Below are 17187 nucleotides of genomic sequence, written 5' to 3'. Positions count from 1 at the left end.
AAATAGGTAAAAATGATGCAAGTATCTGTAGCAAATTGTTTGAGAAAAAAATAATAATACAGATCCCAATATTAGGGTGTTTTTGAAGGTGGAGTGCTGTGTGTAGCACTAACATTTTTATCCTTATTAGTCTATTATAGTTCATTGCTAGATAGTAACTCAGACAGTACATGCTTGGAACAGTTTACCACTCAGATATGCGTGTTCAGAACAGTTTGACAAAAATTTAAATTAGGCTTCAACGTTTATCTTATATTTGCGCTATGATATGCAGCTGTCTTCTGTTCAATGAAATGCGCGTGCTGCGTGGGTATGTTGGCTTCACCCCACAATTCCAGCACCCAGGCAGCTATTAACTCTTGGGAACATTGCTTATCATTAGCATAAAGTGCCACCTGCTAAGGTGAGACATATTGGTCATGGCCTAGAAACCTGAAGAGTTAGGTTTCTTATAGGCACGATTTTCTTAGACTGAAATTCAAACATTTTAAACATACTTCTCTACCCATTAAACATGTACTATATGACTTCATTAATAAAAAATTTTTCAGTGAAAGCCTGAGCAAGATTTTTAAAGCAAAAAATAAGGAAAATTTTTTAAATTTCTCAAACTACTATGCATTTCCTATGTCATTTAATCTTTAGAACAACCCTGTGATTAGCCCCATTTTAATGGAAATAAACTAAATCTCAGAAATTTTAGATGACTTGTAACAGAGCTATTAATCTGGTATTTTAAAAAATATTTTTATTGAATTCAGAGAGGGAGAGAGAGAGAAAGAAACATCAATGATGAGAGAGAATCATTGATCGGCTGCCTCTTGCATGCCCCACACTGAGGATCGAGCGGCGAAATCTGGGTATGTGCCCTGACGGGAATCCAGTCTTGACCTCCTGGTTCATAGGTCAGTGCTTAACCACTGAGCTTGCTGGCTGGGCCTAATCTGATATTTAAATTACATGTTTAAACCCTAAATACACATGCCTTAAATGCTAGAAATCTAATTATTTTAGGTGCTATTTAATGTGATTGAGGGTTTCCCTGCAAGCTGCACAAAATGTTTTCTTTAACTCTCTCTATTTAATATCCAGAAAAGGTTCTGATTTGTAATCTACTAAAAGGAAAAGAGAGCATGGATACATTTTACCATTTGGCGCTCAGAATAGTTTTGCTGCTTTTACATTTTTCTTGAAGTAAAATAATGAACATATTTTTTGTGTGATTTCGTTTGGTTTCTTGCTAATATACCAGTCCTAGATTGACTTACCAACTTTGGGGTCTTATTAATGCAGTAAGCACATTTGGGATGAGCTTGAACTCTGAATATAAAATTGAAACTCTAGGTCAGCACTTCCTCAAGACTTCAAGTCACAGAAATATATAATCTAGTTGTATAATCCAAACAGAAGGAGTAATTCCGTTGCAGCCGAATCTACCACGGTTGTGTAGATGTGCCCATGCAATTGAATTTTAGGCTTCCACTCTTCGATAGCCATGAAAAATTCTATGTTTGGATTAGGCGGTTAGTTAAAGGAACCGTTATATCTCACATATACATTTAACCATCTTGTCCACTATAATTTTGCTGTCTAGTCTTAGGAAGGGGTAGAAAAAACTTTAGACAATACTTATTTTTTTACTGTGTTTGTTTCTTCTTAAGTAGATTGCCATCTCTTTTCTTCTAAGTCCAATTTTCCTATAATTTATGTCGATGGCTCTTGACAAAGTGATAAAATGTTGCCAGAAAGCAGATGGGTTTGGCACTCTCTCTTCTTGTGTTTATATTAGGCTTTATTTTAAAGGCAAGTGAGACTGCTTCAAATAAAACAACTCTAAGCTTCCAAGAAACAGTTAAGAGAAGGCAGAGACGAGCAGAAACACCGCTTCACTCGCACTCACGTGGTTGCCATGGACCTGCACAAGCAGTGGGAGAACACAGGGACTGCCTGGCACAAGGAAAAGATGGAGTTACTGGACCAGTTTGACAATGAAAGGAAGGAATGGGAAACCCAATGGAAGATCATGCAGAAGAAGATAGAAGAGGTACAAGTTGATTTGTTTTGAATACATTTGAAACTTAAAACTCAGAATGAAAATGCTGTTGAAGGTGTTTTGTTTTGTTTTTTAATATTACAAACTATTTTTATTTTCTGAATCCCACGTAAGAGATGCTTGTCTCAGTGACATTTACTACACCAAAAATAGTGTAACCTTACCCAATGGTATCAGACGTTCTAGGCTTATTTTATAGCCTGACATGAAAATTAAGAACTTGAAATGTCACTCTAAAGCAGCGGTTCTCAACCGGTGGGTCGCCCTTTTGGGGGTTGAATGACCCTTTCACAGGGGTCGCCTAAGACCATTGGAAATCACATATATAATTACATATTGTTTTTGTGATTAATCACTATGCTTTAATTATGTTCAATTTGTAACAATGAAAATACATCCTGCATATCAGATATTTACATTACGATTCATAACAGTAGCAAAATTACAGTTATGAAGTAGCAACGAAAATAATTTTATGGTTGGGGGTCACCACAGCATGAGGAACTGTATTAAAGGGTCGAGGCATTAGGAAGGTTGAGAACCACTGCTCTAAAGTGTATCATTTTATTATTTTCTGACTAGAGTGTCTTGGTATCAAAAGTAAGGTATGTATTTTTCATGATTTTCAAATACTGAGTTCAGGAGGAAGATGTAAGAAAGACATAATTGGTAAAACAAATTAGCTAAATTACAATTGAGCATTAAAATGAAGATCTTTCCTGTGACGATTTATGAATAATGTCTATTAAAGGAAATTACATATTAGATAATTCAGTAAATTCAGAAAGAGTGCCATATCTCAAACAGAAAATGGCAATGGACATGATACTTACTCTGGTAGGGTATGCCCCATTTACCATGGCAATGAAAAATGACATGCTATGAATCTGATAGTCATTTATTCCCCTGTTAACCTTCCCTCAGCATGTTGAGCCCAGAATATTCCCTTTAAGCATTTACATTGATGTGTATTTAAGCTTGTTACAACCAAAAAGTATTCATACTTACCTTGCTTTCTTCTGGTAACATCGATGGTCTTGACTTACATGATTTGGTGCACATTGCCAAAGCAATTATTTTCATAGATTCCTTGGCCTTTATTCAGAGACAATAAAAGCTGGTGCTTTATGTGTTTGTAGTGAAAATATTTTTATATTAACAGCCATGTAATTGGTTGTGAATAAAATACAAATTGGCATGCTACAAGAAAGCATTTTTAAAAGTGTAGCTATTAAACTATTCCTTGGAGGTAGATGTGAGAAGGCAGGCATGTAGTGTATAATTAGAGACTGTTTAACTAATCAAAGCATAATATGCTAATGATATGCTAAGGCCGCTCAACTGCACGCTATGACATGCACTGACCACCAGGGGGCAGACACTCCAACTCGTATGTTAGCTTGCTGCTGGGGTCCGGCCAATCAGGAGTGAGTGAGACAGGTCAGACATGCCCTCGAGCCCTCCCGTGGTCCCTCCCAGGCCCCGATTGTGCACCAGTGGAGTCCCTTGGCCTGGCCTGCGCCCTCTCACAATCCGGAACTCCTCGGGGGATGTCAGAGAGCTGGTTTTGGCCTGACGGCAGAACAACCAGTCACTATGATGCACACTGACCACCAGGGAGCAGACGGTCAATGCAGGAGCTGCCCCCTGGTGGTCAGTGGGAGCACCGCTCAGACAGAAGCTGGGCTCACAGCTGGTGAGCTCAGCAGCTCTGGTGGGAGTTTCTCCCACCTCTGTGGCAGTGCTAAGGATGTCCAAACTGTCAGCTTAGGCTCTTAAGCCATCAGTCAGACATCCCCTGAGGATTCCTAGACTGCGAGAGGGTGCAGGCTGCATGAATTTCGTGCACCGGGCCTCTAGTAGATTTATAAATATCTAGGGAAATAAATGCACTGTATAACCTTCAGGCGTCAACTATATATAGTGCTCTCTCATCTGAGATTCAGGTAAATATTGAGCAGCAATAAATCTGTTATTCCTTAAATAATAGATGTAGTGCAAATATAGGTTGTGGCTGTAAAATGTAGTCATTCGTTTTAATGGTTATTTGATCGCCTCCTTTGAAATTTGACAAGCTTTCTCAGAACTCAAGCCAGAAGAGAAGGCCACTTATTTCCTTTATTAAGAGGTGAGCTGATTGAGTGCCTGCAGGTTAAACTAAGTTCTCAACAGGAAACAACATGGGAGCCCAGTCTGGGTGTCTTGGTTAGTTGAAGCATTGTCCTGTATACCAAAAAGATGGTGGGTTTGATTCCCAGTCAGGTCACATACCTAGGTTGAGGGTTTGATTCCTAGTCAGGATGCATACGGAAGGCAACCGATCTGTTTCTCTCTCACACTGATGATTTTCCCTCTTCTTCTCTCTCTCTCCCTTTCTCTCTAAAAATCAATGAAAACATCCTCAAGTGAGAATTTTTAAAAAAAGAAATAATTTGGGTCTACTTAACAGATTAAGACGATCAAAGCCTTAGAGTTATTTTATATCACATAGGACAGGTTCACATTTGTTTTAATCAGGATTAAAAACTTTTTTTTTAATGTTTATAACGTGGCATTTTTAAAAAAACTCAATATTAACTAGCCCTCACCAATATAGCTTCCAGTGGAAACATTCTTTGATTGTAAAATGTCTACTTAGGGGATAGAATAAACTGATTCTATGAGATTGTCAACTATTTACACAGTTAAAGGTCAGTATACAAGGGGGATCATGTATTTAAAAACATGCCTTTAATGTTAGTTAAACTCTTGCTTCTCTCTGAAAGCAATGAGAAAGCATGACCAGTAAATGATTCAGGTCATTCCACTATTGTGACAATGCTTCTGTAGTATAGTATCTATATGTAGATACAATTTGATTTAATTTTGACTGAGTTGCTTTCTAATCAGAAAAACAGAAATTATCATCTGTGCATTGGCCCATGAAAAGTAGTCTTTATGGTTTATCAAAGTTTTCCAACTAATTCAGATTTTATTTTATTTTTGTTTTATATATATATTATTGATTTCAGAGATGAAGGGAGAGGGAGAGAGATAGAAATATCAATGATGAGAGAAAATCATTGATCGGCTGCCTCCTGCACGCCCCCTAATGGGGATTGAGCCTGCAACCCCGGTATGTGCCCTGACGGGGAATCAAACCAGTGACCTCTTGGTTCATAGGTCGACGCTCAACCACTGAGCAACACCAGCCAGGCTAATTAAGATTTTAGAAGCACTATTCAGAGGCATAAGCATTAATACCATGGGTGGTATATAGTCATATAGCAAAGACAACTCAAAATAGTGTGCTTAGCTTAAAAAATATGACAAAGTAAATTAAGGAGGGAAAAAAGTCTTGCCTTTGTTTTCCTTATAGCTTTGCCATGAAGTAAAGCTTCGGAGGAAAATCAACATGAGTGAACGTGCCAAGGTCATTGATCTTGATCGTGAGAAAGCCATGCAAGATAAAGTGGTGGAATCTTCTCCAAATTACCCCAATTCAGGACCATGCGAATCTACAGGGATGAATCACAGGGATGGTCTGGAAAAAGACAATAAAACGGAGCAGAGCTTACTCAGTGAAGGAAATCAAGTGTGTAAGGAACAAAAAGCAACCAAAAAATTAAAGGTAGGGTTTATGGATCCCCTGACCACAGACAGGCAAAAGGAATGTGAGGCCTGGTCTGACCTGAGGACTTCTGAGGAAGCGAGCAAGAGCTGTTCTGGCGCCCTCAACACAGTAAGTAACATGACTGGCCTAGAACTGTTTCTAAAGAATTATTTACATTTCAAAGTGCTAACACGCTATTGCTTATATACATAAAGGCTCTTGAAGAACTTGCCAAAGTCAGTGAAGAATTGTGCAGCTTCCAAGAGGAAATCCGAAAGCGGTCTAACCATAGAAGGTAGGCTGGGACATCTATGATTATTTTATGTTGGGAAGTCAAGAAAAATACTGCTTCCGATCAGTGAATTCCGTACACTTTGTTAGTGATAATTAGCAATGAGTTATTAAAATCTGTTGTCTTAGATAAGTGATTACATCTTTAATTGAATATTTTCCTGTTTGGTAATTCTTAAAACAGGTCTTCTAATTCTCTTTGTAATTTGACTATTAGGAATACTTTACTCTTTTGGTGTTTAGTTAAGGGATACCATCCATCATAAAGTACCAAGTGTCTTCTAAAGAAGTTATTTTTTTTTCCTCATTTTGAATATTTAGCCAATGGGAGAGTATACAACTGGGCGAATCCAGTTAAATACATCTTAAACTATGTCAGATTTAACAATATTGTGTCTTAATTACATAATGATGGTGCACTAAAATGTTTTATACCTAAGGGTCATTTATTTCTCTACATCTATATATATAAAAGCCTAAGCGATAGTTATGACCGAACGACTGGTTGACCAGTCACTATGATGCACACTGACCACCAGGGGGTAGACACTCAATGCAGGAGTTGCCCCCTGGTGGTGAGTGCATTTCCACAGCCAATCTCCCGCAGCCCCTCACCCCAGCTGGCTGGCCCCCCCGATAGGCCTTGATCACCAGCCAGGCTGAGGGTCCCCACTGTGCACGAATTTGTGAACCAGGCCTCTAGTTTATTATGTGTTTAATGGAAGCGCACATAATTTTCAGAACATACTGAAAGTATGTACACACATTTATACAGTGCTATAAAAATAGTGTTTCAATTAAGAAATACCTCTGTAATTGTAAAAGCAAGTTTTAGTCAAATTAAAAAATAAATTGGAATTTTCTACAAGTTAGGTAAAGATGGGTTGTCCTAGGATCAACATTTATCTCCACATGAGGCAGGATAATTCTCTTAGAAAGCTATAGCAATGAGCCCTAGCCAGTTTGGTTCAGTGGATAGAGTGTCGGCCCGTGGACTGAAGGGTCCCAGGTTCGATGCTGGTCAAAAGCACATACCTTGGTTGCAGGCTTGATCCCCTGGCATGGTCAGGTCTGTACAGGAGGCAACCAATTCACATTGATGTTTCTCTCTATCTCTCCCCCTCCATTCCACTCTCTCTAAAAATCAATGGAAAAATATCCTCAGGTGAGGATTAACAACAACAACAACAAAGCTATAGCAATGTGTGTACCCTTGTTTCTCTTGAGCTCTTAGGAAGCTCAGAGAGAATTTTTGTACAGACTTACAATATATTTTCTTCAACCTTGTTTTATCCATAATTTTGCTCTCTACTTGCCCATTTAGCTTTTGTCTACTACTCTCTGTTAATTAGTATTTATCTGTACTTTATTGTGAGCTAGCAGACAATATTTTATAAGTTGAAGAGTTATAAATATGATTTATATTTTGTCAATATGATTAACTTTAATTTGTGAATCCCCATGTTGCTATATGTAGGCTTTTATTTTGATGAACTCTGAAAAGACTTACTTGCCAGTTTTCTTTTACAAATCAGTATAAAATTCTCCTTATTACTTCATGGCATTTAGGGAAAATTTCAAAATCCTTAACATGTAATTCAAAAACATTACAATTACCTAATGTTTCTCACTTTTTTTCTATCATTCTCCCCACTCAGCTTTATAATCCATCCACACCAAAGTACTCACTGTTTTTTGAGTAGCCACACTGCTTTTACTGCAGCTCACTTTGCTGATCTGCCCTTTACTCACCCCAAAAATTCTTACTTTTCTTTCAAGCCCAAATGACACCTTCCATTTGGTATTACCCAGGTCTTGCTGCACTTTTATTCAGATTTCTGTCACACTACTTAGAATATTACTTCAAATTCAAGGGCTCGGGTGACATAATGCATAGGAATTCAGCAGGCAGAGCAGAGGTAAGGAAATACCTAGAGAAAACCTGTAAAAATGGGAATACTCAAGAGTCTGAGTATAGGTGAAGTTTTAGGAAATAGAAAAAAATGAGAGACAAGGTTGCAAGGATAGTTTGGGTCAGAGTAAGCAGAGCCTTGAGTGCAGCACTGAGAGGTGGGCTTTGTCCTACAGTAAAAAAGACTTAGAGGCTTTGACTAGACAATTTATATAAAAAACGATGCTTCAGGAAGTTGTGACTCCTTTTCCTATAGCAGAAATCCATTGCTTAAGCCATGTTTATTTTTGTTTTGAGCTTATCCTAAATAAAGTTTTCACTGTTATATCATACTTTATCATTGTTTAGGATGAAGTCAGATTCTTCTCTCCAGGAAATGCCACATATAATGAACGTGTCCCCTGGAGACCATGGGATCAACAATGGACAGTGCGTTCTTCCGATCAGTTTAGAAAAAGAAAAACAGAAAAATAGAAAGAATCTGAGTTATACTGACATGCTCCAAAGCAGTTTTATGAAAACATGTGGAATTGATACAATTGATCCAATACAAAGAAATGAAACTCCACCAGTTCCTCCTCCAAGAAGTACATCTCGAAGTTTTCCCAGTGTGTATCCTGAACAAGCCCATGAAAATTTGAAGGAAAGTTTAGGCCACAATAGCCAGGTGGTCCAAGAGGGTCAAGGTGAAAGGAACTGTGGTCCTCATGTCCCCCCGAGGCATGATGAGATGCCTACACTGTGTCTAAATGAAGGGAAGACTTTGAAAGATGGTATCATGTTTTCTTCTTTGGCATCTGAAGCCAAAATGAATAACCAGCCTCCGTGTAGTGAAGATGTTGGATGTGGCATGTGGTCTTACGACACAGTGATAGGCACAAAAAATAGCTCTTCTGCCTTGTGGTTTCAGAAAACCTGTTCTACTCCCAATAGGTCAAAATATGAAAAGATGACCCCAGATCATCCTGCTAAATTTCAGTCTGACCTTCATGTAGGCAATGACTATAGTTCCTTGGTGACACAGAGCAGTGGCCCGCTTAGAAGTTTCAGTTGTGGCTTTGAAAAGACTACTAGGAATGAAACGCTGGCAGCAAAGACTGATGAATTTAATAGAACCGTGTTCAGAACAGATAGAAATTGTCGTGCAGTACAGCAAAACCAAAGCTACTCAGAATCGTCTCAAGATCTTAAGCCCTGTGATACCTTAATTACTCGTATAGGCAACATACCAGAAAATGACAATGTGTCTGGTATTCTGAAAACCAGTGCCCACGTGCCCGTGCCTAGAGAAAATGTGCCTGATAATCCCACCAAAAAATCCACAACAGGCCCAGTCAGACAAACACAGGAGCACATAACTCCCAGTAGTTATCGGAATATGCTCCACGAGCATGACTGGAGACCTAGCAATTTGTCTGGCCGACCAAGATCAGCTGATCCTAGGTCGAATTACGGTGTTGTGGAAAAGCTGCTGAAAACCTATGAGACATCAACAGGGCCTGTATTGCAAAATTCTAAATGCTGCCAGGATAATTGGACCAAATGTAATTCTGATGTCAGTGTTGGGGCCACATTAAGTCAGCATTTAGAAATGCTCCAAATTGAACAAGAGCTTCAAGGAAAAACAGCTCTGTGTAGGGCACAACAAGTGAAGCAAGGAGTGGACTGGAAAAAGATAACAGAGGTGAGAAAGCAATGATCATACTTTGGTAGAACTGCATTCGTATTTAGCCATGGCTCAGGGCTCAGTCCCTTGCATTCATATAAACAGAATGCGGGTATATGTTTTGGCATCTTAACTTTTTGATCCTTCACTTGTTAATAACTATGAACCTTAATTGTAACTCAAATGAACTTTTCAAAATGTAGTTTCAAAACTGGGGTTAGCACATTATAACTTTTTAAAATTCTGAAATGGGCTAACAAATATAATAAACTAGAGGCCTGGTGCACAAAGTTCATGCACAGATAGGGTCCCTAGCCTGGCTGGCGATCAGGGCCAATTGGGTTCCCTGCCTCTCTGCCTCCTCCTTCCCTCAGCACCCTGCCACCACTGGTCACCTGCCATGATTCGCGTCGCCCCCTGGTGGTCATAGCGAGCGATCGAACTCCTGGTTTCCTGGTCCAACTCCGGAGGGGACACTGCATATTAGCCATTTATATATATAGAATAGGCTTAAGAACATCCAGAAGTGCAAATGTTTGTTTTAAGTTTTTTGAAAAGGTACTATGAGTATGCATTTGTTGATTTATAGAATTTCATTCTTTTAAAGTATGTGGGAAATATTTTTAAAATAGCTTGTGCTTTTTAGTTATTAACAATGAATGGTTCAGTCATTCCCAGCATTTGATTCATGTTTTGTTTTTTTAAATATATTTTATTGATTTTTTACAGAGAGGAAGGGAGAGAGATAGAGAGTTAGAAACATCGATGAGAGAGAAACATCGATCAGCTGCCTCCTGCACATCCCCCACTGGGGATGTGCCCGCAACCCAGGCACATGCCCTTTGACCAGAATCGAACCTGGGACCCTTCAGTCCGCAGGCCGACGCTCTATCCACTGAGCCAAACTGGTTTCGGCTTGATTCATGTTTTTTTCTCATGGGATTAATCTCCTAAATGAGAATATGGGCAAAAATATTTAAAGTAGCATCTTATAAAGTTCTCTTATTTGTGGAGCTAGCAGGCAGTACATTGAAATAAAAAATGACATTATAACTTAAAAAATGTTAAGGTCATTCTTATTTGTATAAATTCTTAGCATGGAAGTTGCCCCCCCCCCCCCAAAAAAAAGTATTTGAATAAATGGTATTCTTTTTTTGTTCCAGACAGTTTGCAAGAGTATATATAATCTTCATTAGGTTATAGGTGAAAAAGATGTGGAAGAAGAGATTGGTATTTACCAAGAAGAGTTATCCAATAGTCCCCTTGTATGCATAATTTACAAAAGCTTACAAGGTGACATGTTATTATAATTAGCTAATGCTTTAAAAGTTCTTGTTTTACATAATGCAGTATGTATGCAGCATAATTCTAAGCTATGCAGGTTACTTCCTTCTTGTGTAAAAAAATATATTTTAGGTGGCTTTCAAACCCTACAAAAATATCAGTTTTCATTCATTTTATCAGAGACCTTGTACAAGTTTGCCCAATGTACAAATGATTATCCTGCTTTTGTATCTTTGTTTTTTCTTACATTAAAAAATTTTTTTTCAATTACAGTTTACATTCAATATTACTTTGTATTAGTTTCCAGTGTGCAGCATACTGGTTAGACAATCATATACTTTTACAAAGTGTTCCCCTTAATATTTCTAGTACCCATCTGGCACCATACATAGTTATTACAATGTTATTGACTTTTTTTCCAATGCTGTATTTTACATCCCCATGACTATTTTGTAACTATTAATTTGAATTTCTCAATCTCTTCACCTTTTTTCACCCAGTTCCCCAACCCCATCCCCTCTGGCAATCATCAGTCTCTTCTTTGTATCTATGAGTCTGTTTCTGTTTTGTTTGTTCATTTAGTTTATTCTTTAGATTCCACATGTAAGTTAAATAATATGGTATTTGTCTTTCACCAACTGACTTATTTCACTTAGAGTACTCTAGGTTTATCCATACAAATGGTAAGATTTCATTCTTTTTTATGGCTGAATAATATTCCATTGTGTATATGTACCACAGCCTTTTTACCTACTTGTCTATTGGGTTGCTTCTATAGTTTGGCTATTATAAATAACTCTACAATGAACATGGGGTGCACATATGTATCTTTCTTTTTTAATTTATTTTTTAATATATTTTTATTGATTTCAGAGAGGAAGGGAGAAGGAGAGGGAGAGATAGAAACATCAATGATGAGAGAGAATCACTGATCAGCTGCCTTCTTCATGCCCCACACCAGGGATCAAGCCTGCAACCCAGGCATGTGCCCTGACCAGGAATTGAATCTTTACCTCCTGGTTCATATGTCAACACTCAACCACTGAGCCATGCTTGCCGGGCTGTATCTTTTTTAGGTGAGCCCATAAATACTTGTAAGGACCTGTAGCTTCAGGTGGGAAATGGAAACATCCTATATAATAAAAGCCCAGTGACCATAACGGCATAACGACCAGAACAACCACTTGACCAGCTGCTATGAGGTGCATTGACCACCTCTTGGTCCCTCCCCGCCAGGCCCACAGGCTCCGATAGCCTGATGGCAAACAGGAAACTGGGGTGGGTGGCGGCGGGGAAGGACTGGGGACTGGCGAGCAGGTGGAACGGCCAACCTCTTGGTCCCTCCCCCCAGCCCACAGGCTCCAATTGCCAGATGGCGAACAGGGAACCACCCAGAATCTGGGTGGGTGGCGGCGGCAGGGTGGGACTGGGGACTGGCAAGCGGGCAGAAGATGGTCCTAATTGCAGGCTAGGCCTAGGGACCCTACCCATGCATGATTTCATGCGCTGGACCTCTAGTCCTATATAATAAAAGCCTGATATGCTATGTGTCCGGTCATCCAGTTGGCTGTTCAGCCAATCAAAGCATAATATGCTAATGACATGCTAAGGCCGCTCAACCGCTCATTACGACGTGCACTGACCATCAGGGGGCAGGCAGTAGACCAGTCGACCAGTTGCTATGACATGCACTGACCACCAGGGGCAGACGCTCAAACCCGTAGGTTAGCTTGCTGCTGGGTTCCAGCCGATAGGACTGAGCAAGACAGGCCGGACACACCCTGGAGCCCTCCCGCAGTCCCTCCCCAGCTGGCCAACTTCCCACATCCCTCTCCGGCCCTGATCGTGCACCAGTGGGGTCCCTCGGCCTGGCCTGTGCCCTCTCGCAATCTGGGACACCTCGGGAGATGTCGGAGAGCTGTTTTCAGCCCGACGGTGGAACAACTGGTCGCTATGATGCGCACTGACCACCAGGGGTCAGATGTTCAATGCAGAAGCTGCCCCCTGGTGGTCAGTGCACTCCCACGGGGTGGGGGGGCAGTGCTAAGTAGGACTTCCCCGAGGGCTCCCAGACTGTGAGAGGGCACAGGCCCATAGTGTATACAATAACCAGCCAAATTCTCATTAGCTAACAAGAACTATTACTATTTACCATTTTTGCATTATTGGAGGCTTGGGAGGAGTCCTCTACTGTGGATCCTTAGGATCCCTCTTCTTTCCAAAAAAATACATTCCAATGAAAGAAAAAGAAAATGCAGGTTACTGTCATAGAAATTGAGGCCATCCTCACCGCCTATCCCAGATAAAAGAGCAAAGGCTTTGTTAAAAAGGTCAGTAACAACCTAAGTTATAAAATGGGTCACATAAGCTTTTTAATTTTCTTTTTAATTGCAAGAGTCTGAGAATGCTTTTCTTCCATTAAAATAAAAAAGCAAAGAAGGAAGAAGTGAAAGAAAGGGAAGGGGAGGAAAGGAAAAATATTGTCATCAAATGATGCCCAATATTGATAGTAACTATTAGCAATTTTGAAATTTTTGAGAACTTGTAACAGTGGCTCTTAGTGGAGAAGAAAGAAAGCACCAGGTAAATCACTTGATGGTTTGTGTGCTTTTTGCTTATGGCCTCTAAAAATGTCAGTAACTTGAGAAAAATGAAGTTGCTTCTATAAATTATCTTGTTTTCAAATAACACTGAAACATTATGAAATTCCACCAAGAAACATCTGCAGTTCCATTATATCAAAGTTACCTAACATGAACTTCTAAATACTGAACTTTAGATCTAAAAAGAGATCGGTTGTGTTAACATTTGTCAATGTGAAGAGATTATTAAATGTCATATTTCTTATAAGTGAATTGCTTTGATTAAAACATTCAAGATCACAAATATTAGATAATCGCCATTAGTTTTTGATGCTTTTTCTTGCTTATAAATATGCTAATACATCAATCCCATTGTTGGGATTCATAAAATATCAAGCCCAATGTTAGTGCTGGGATAGTGAGGTGAATGTTTTCTTTGATGTTGTAGGAATCCATGGCAGTGAAATGCTCACATGGAAAAGGATTTTCCCGTCCAGCTAGACCGGCAAATCGCCGTCTCCCATCCAGATGGGCGTCGAGATCTCCATCGGCGCCCCCCGCCTTGAGGAGAACTGCCCAAAGCTATACTATTTCTCTGCGATCTGAAGCACCGATGGTCTGAGTCTCTGGCCTGAATTGCTAGATTTCAAAAATCCCAATTGCCAAACAGATAATTCTAAGTGTTTACAGGCAATCCTGTCTCTTCGGTATCTTTCAAGATTTCTGGGACAATTTAAATCTTCTCATCAGTCTTCAGTGTTTTTAATCTATGGAATAATTATCTTCCTACATGTTGATTTCTTAGATCAGAATTTTTAAATGCCATCCTCATTAATTTTCCAATATGATTTAAGTTGAAACAGTGTACTATATTGTATATACCAACTTTCTTGCAAGTGGCAGAAAGCAAAGTTATGTGCATGGCCGTGTGTTTGTAGGTGCATGTGTTGAAATAGGAAGTATCCTAGTGTGTATTTAGATAAGAGAACTTATGTGTTAGCGTTGACTTTGAAATTATAACATGTATACCTATATATTCTTTGTGTTTATTTAACTTTTTTGAAAATATACAGTACTATTTATATTTTGTATACCTTTTCCTAGGTATCCACTTACAGCATATGAAGTACATATATTAACTGACAGTTTCCTTGGCCCAACTACATTGAAAAATAAGAATTATACACATATCTAACATTGGTAGATTTCTATGTGCAACTCATAAATAGTTTCTTAACCCATATAAGGATAGTACCACTGATCTCCTGTTTTACTCTTTTAAATAAATAAAATTGTCACAGGTTTAACAGATCAGCCTTCTAAAGCAAACATAAAATGTTCACAAAAGCTTTTATATGCCATTTGGTAGTCTATTATGGCTTTAAATATATACTTGCTCCTCAGAGCTAGTATCATGAGACTGCCTTATAAACAACATGACTTAAAAATGAATTATTTTGTCAAATTCAATAACAAACATCCTTTAAATAGGATATAAAAAGAAATGAAATTATGTTGAATTCTACCCTTTATTAGAATTGTAGTAAGCTTTAGTTCAGCTACTTTATTTGGAGTCACTCATCTTTAGAGGTAAGTCATTTATTTTTTCCTAAAATTAGTAGATAAAATATTAATTTAATTCTTTGTGAACAAGGGAGATAAGGAATGATGTTTTATTGAGGGCTGAATTGTAATGTATTTCTTATAGTGTGCTACATAAAAAAGCCTTAAACTAAACTTTGGCACCCATGGGTAGCATAAGGGGTGGAAACATTTTTTGGCCACAATTTGCATACAGTGGACACATAAAATCTGTATTGGAAACTGACAGATATATGAATGTTGAGGTGCATGGAATCTCTTAGAAGCAATTTTGCTCTCCATTGTGTCTGTATAAAACCAACTATATTATTAGATATTAAGTCTATTTAAGCTTTTCTTTGACTACCAAAAAGGTCAAGAAATTCTTATGACAAAAGTATCCAAAGAGCCTTCTCCTTATGATATATTCTAGCAATTTAGAGAAATTCACTTCATAATACACCAAGTAAATAATTTCCAAATCCCAGACTGCCTTAACAGGCTCAAGACTGTTGCATGGTGTTGGACAGATTTATACTTTCCAATAAGGGAGTTTCTAGGAGTTGAGCGGAGTTAAACTTCTAGAATGTGAGGTTGGAGCAGATGGTATTGATCCACTCTTTTCATTCTTGTTTCTTTCAGGAATATCCTTTTCCCTAGGAGGGCTATCAGAGAAAAATAACCTAGACACAGGTGATGTCATTCATATAATATGTATTTCACATAGAAGGGAGAAAACACTAGGGAGGTGGTAGCATAAAATGATGGATCTGTTAGGAAGATGCTGCTGTGTAACATCGGAGAGCCTGCCCAAGAACTGTACGACATACCTGTGCCTCTGCATCACTGTACCCAGGTAGTTTGCTGTGGATCTGTGGTTCTGGCCTTTAAGTTCAAGTCAGAATATTGAGGATCTCTTACAAAATTAGATTTCTGACCTCACCCCATAATTACTAAGGCAGATTTTCCAGATGTGGGGAGTGGGAATATGGAGTTTTTAATAAAACAAAAGAAATAAAAAATCAAAATTATTTGATGATTAGGAAGATATGGAAGAAATAGCATTGATACCCAAATGGATGGGTAGCTGCATTACTTCCTTGGGACTTGCCTTTGTTATCTATAAATTAAAAGTGTTATATATTAGGCTTTATAATTTTAAGCCATGTTTTCTATTAACGATTTAAATAGTGGAACACAATTTAACACGTTGGCTAAAACATAAAACATTAGAGCTGAAAAAACTTAGCATCTAGTACAACTCCTTGGTTGTAAAGATGAAGAAACTAAAACAAAGATTATATGAATGCTCTGCTTTCTCTTTTAGAGTATTTTGTAAATTTTAATGGAAAAACTTATTAAGGAAATTACCCTTGAAAAATATTTTTGATGTATTGTGATTTTTAACCAATAGTTTTTATTTCAGGTGGGCATTTTCTTCCCAACACCATACCCTTCATTATGCCATCATTGAGTGATTTAAGGGATTTGTAAACATTTTTGAAATATTTGGTTAGAAACACTTGTATCATTGAAGTTTTCCCTAGCAGGCTTTGGAGAGGAAATCTTAATTATTTCAACTGAGGATTACTGAAATTATGGGTTATCTCAGAAAGGAATAAGAATGCGGCAGAGAAGAATCCTTTAGTTTGTGTGTGTGTGTGTGTGCCTGTGTGTGCATGTGTATAACACTTGCACAGGTTCTCTATAAACCCTTTTGTCAAAGCCAAATATAAAATATAAATGGTATTTGCATAATTCACTTTACCAAAAATTATCTATAGCTTTTCTTTGTTTTTGCAATAAAGATGGCCAAATTATGCACAAAACATGATTATCTTCTACATAGAGGACTTAGCCATGTTTGCTTTTCTTTGTTTTTGCAATAAAGATGGCCAAATTATCATGGGCAAAACATGATTATCTTCTACATAGAGGATTTAGCCATGTTCCATGTCATTCTGAAAACACATCTGGACCTAAGAAAAGAGAATCTGATTCCCTACAAATATTTTTTTTAAATTAGTTGAGGCACATTTGTGACAAACCACTATTTGATATTGAGATCTCCTTCAGTCATTGGAAGCTACCAGATAGGATAGGTGTGGAAACACCTGCTGTGGCATCTAAATACAGTGAGAATATTTTTGTTTTTCTTCCTTTCTACACTGATTATCATTAAAGCTGAAAGTTTTTATAAAGTCTGAACTCAAAATGTATGCAATT

General features: G+C 38.3%; 1 protein-coding gene across 6 annotated transcripts in view; it reads left to right on the top strand.

Moving 5' to 3' along the window:
* The window catches only part of KIAA0408 (KIAA0408 ortholog), a 31948-nt gene extending 15167 nt beyond the window's left edge, over window positions 1–16781 (top strand). For 4 of the 6 annotated variants that reach the window (XM_014533777.1, XM_014533779.1, XM_014533780.1 and 1 more), the window contains 5 exons: window positions 1790–2044; window positions 5412–5774; window positions 5861–5940; window positions 8197–9532; window positions 13829–16781. In XM_014533777.1, coding sequence (XP_014389263.1) covers window positions 1910–2044; window positions 5412–5774; window positions 5861–5940; window positions 8197–9532; window positions 13829–14002 — 2088 coding nt within the window. In that variant the 5' untranslated portion in view covers window positions 1790–1909 and the 3' untranslated portion in view covers window positions 14003–16781. The remainder of the gene's footprint in view (window positions 1–1789; window positions 2045–5411; window positions 5775–5860; window positions 5941–8196; window positions 9533–13828) is intronic. The other 2 variants (XM_005858967.2, XM_014533782.1) reach the window with 1 other exon arrangement.
* Window positions 16782–17187: the final 406 nt, after the last annotated feature.

The sequence above is a fragment of the Myotis brandtii genome, unplaced genomic scaffold (assembly GCF_000412655.1).
Source record: "Myotis brandtii unplaced genomic scaffold, ASM41265v1 scaffold123, whole genome shotgun sequence".
NCBI lineage: Eukaryota > Metazoa > Chordata > Mammalia > Chiroptera > Vespertilionidae > Myotis > Myotis brandtii.
The sequence above is the reverse complement of the archived record's forward strand: the minus strand, read 5'-3'. Positions and strand labels throughout refer to the sequence as shown.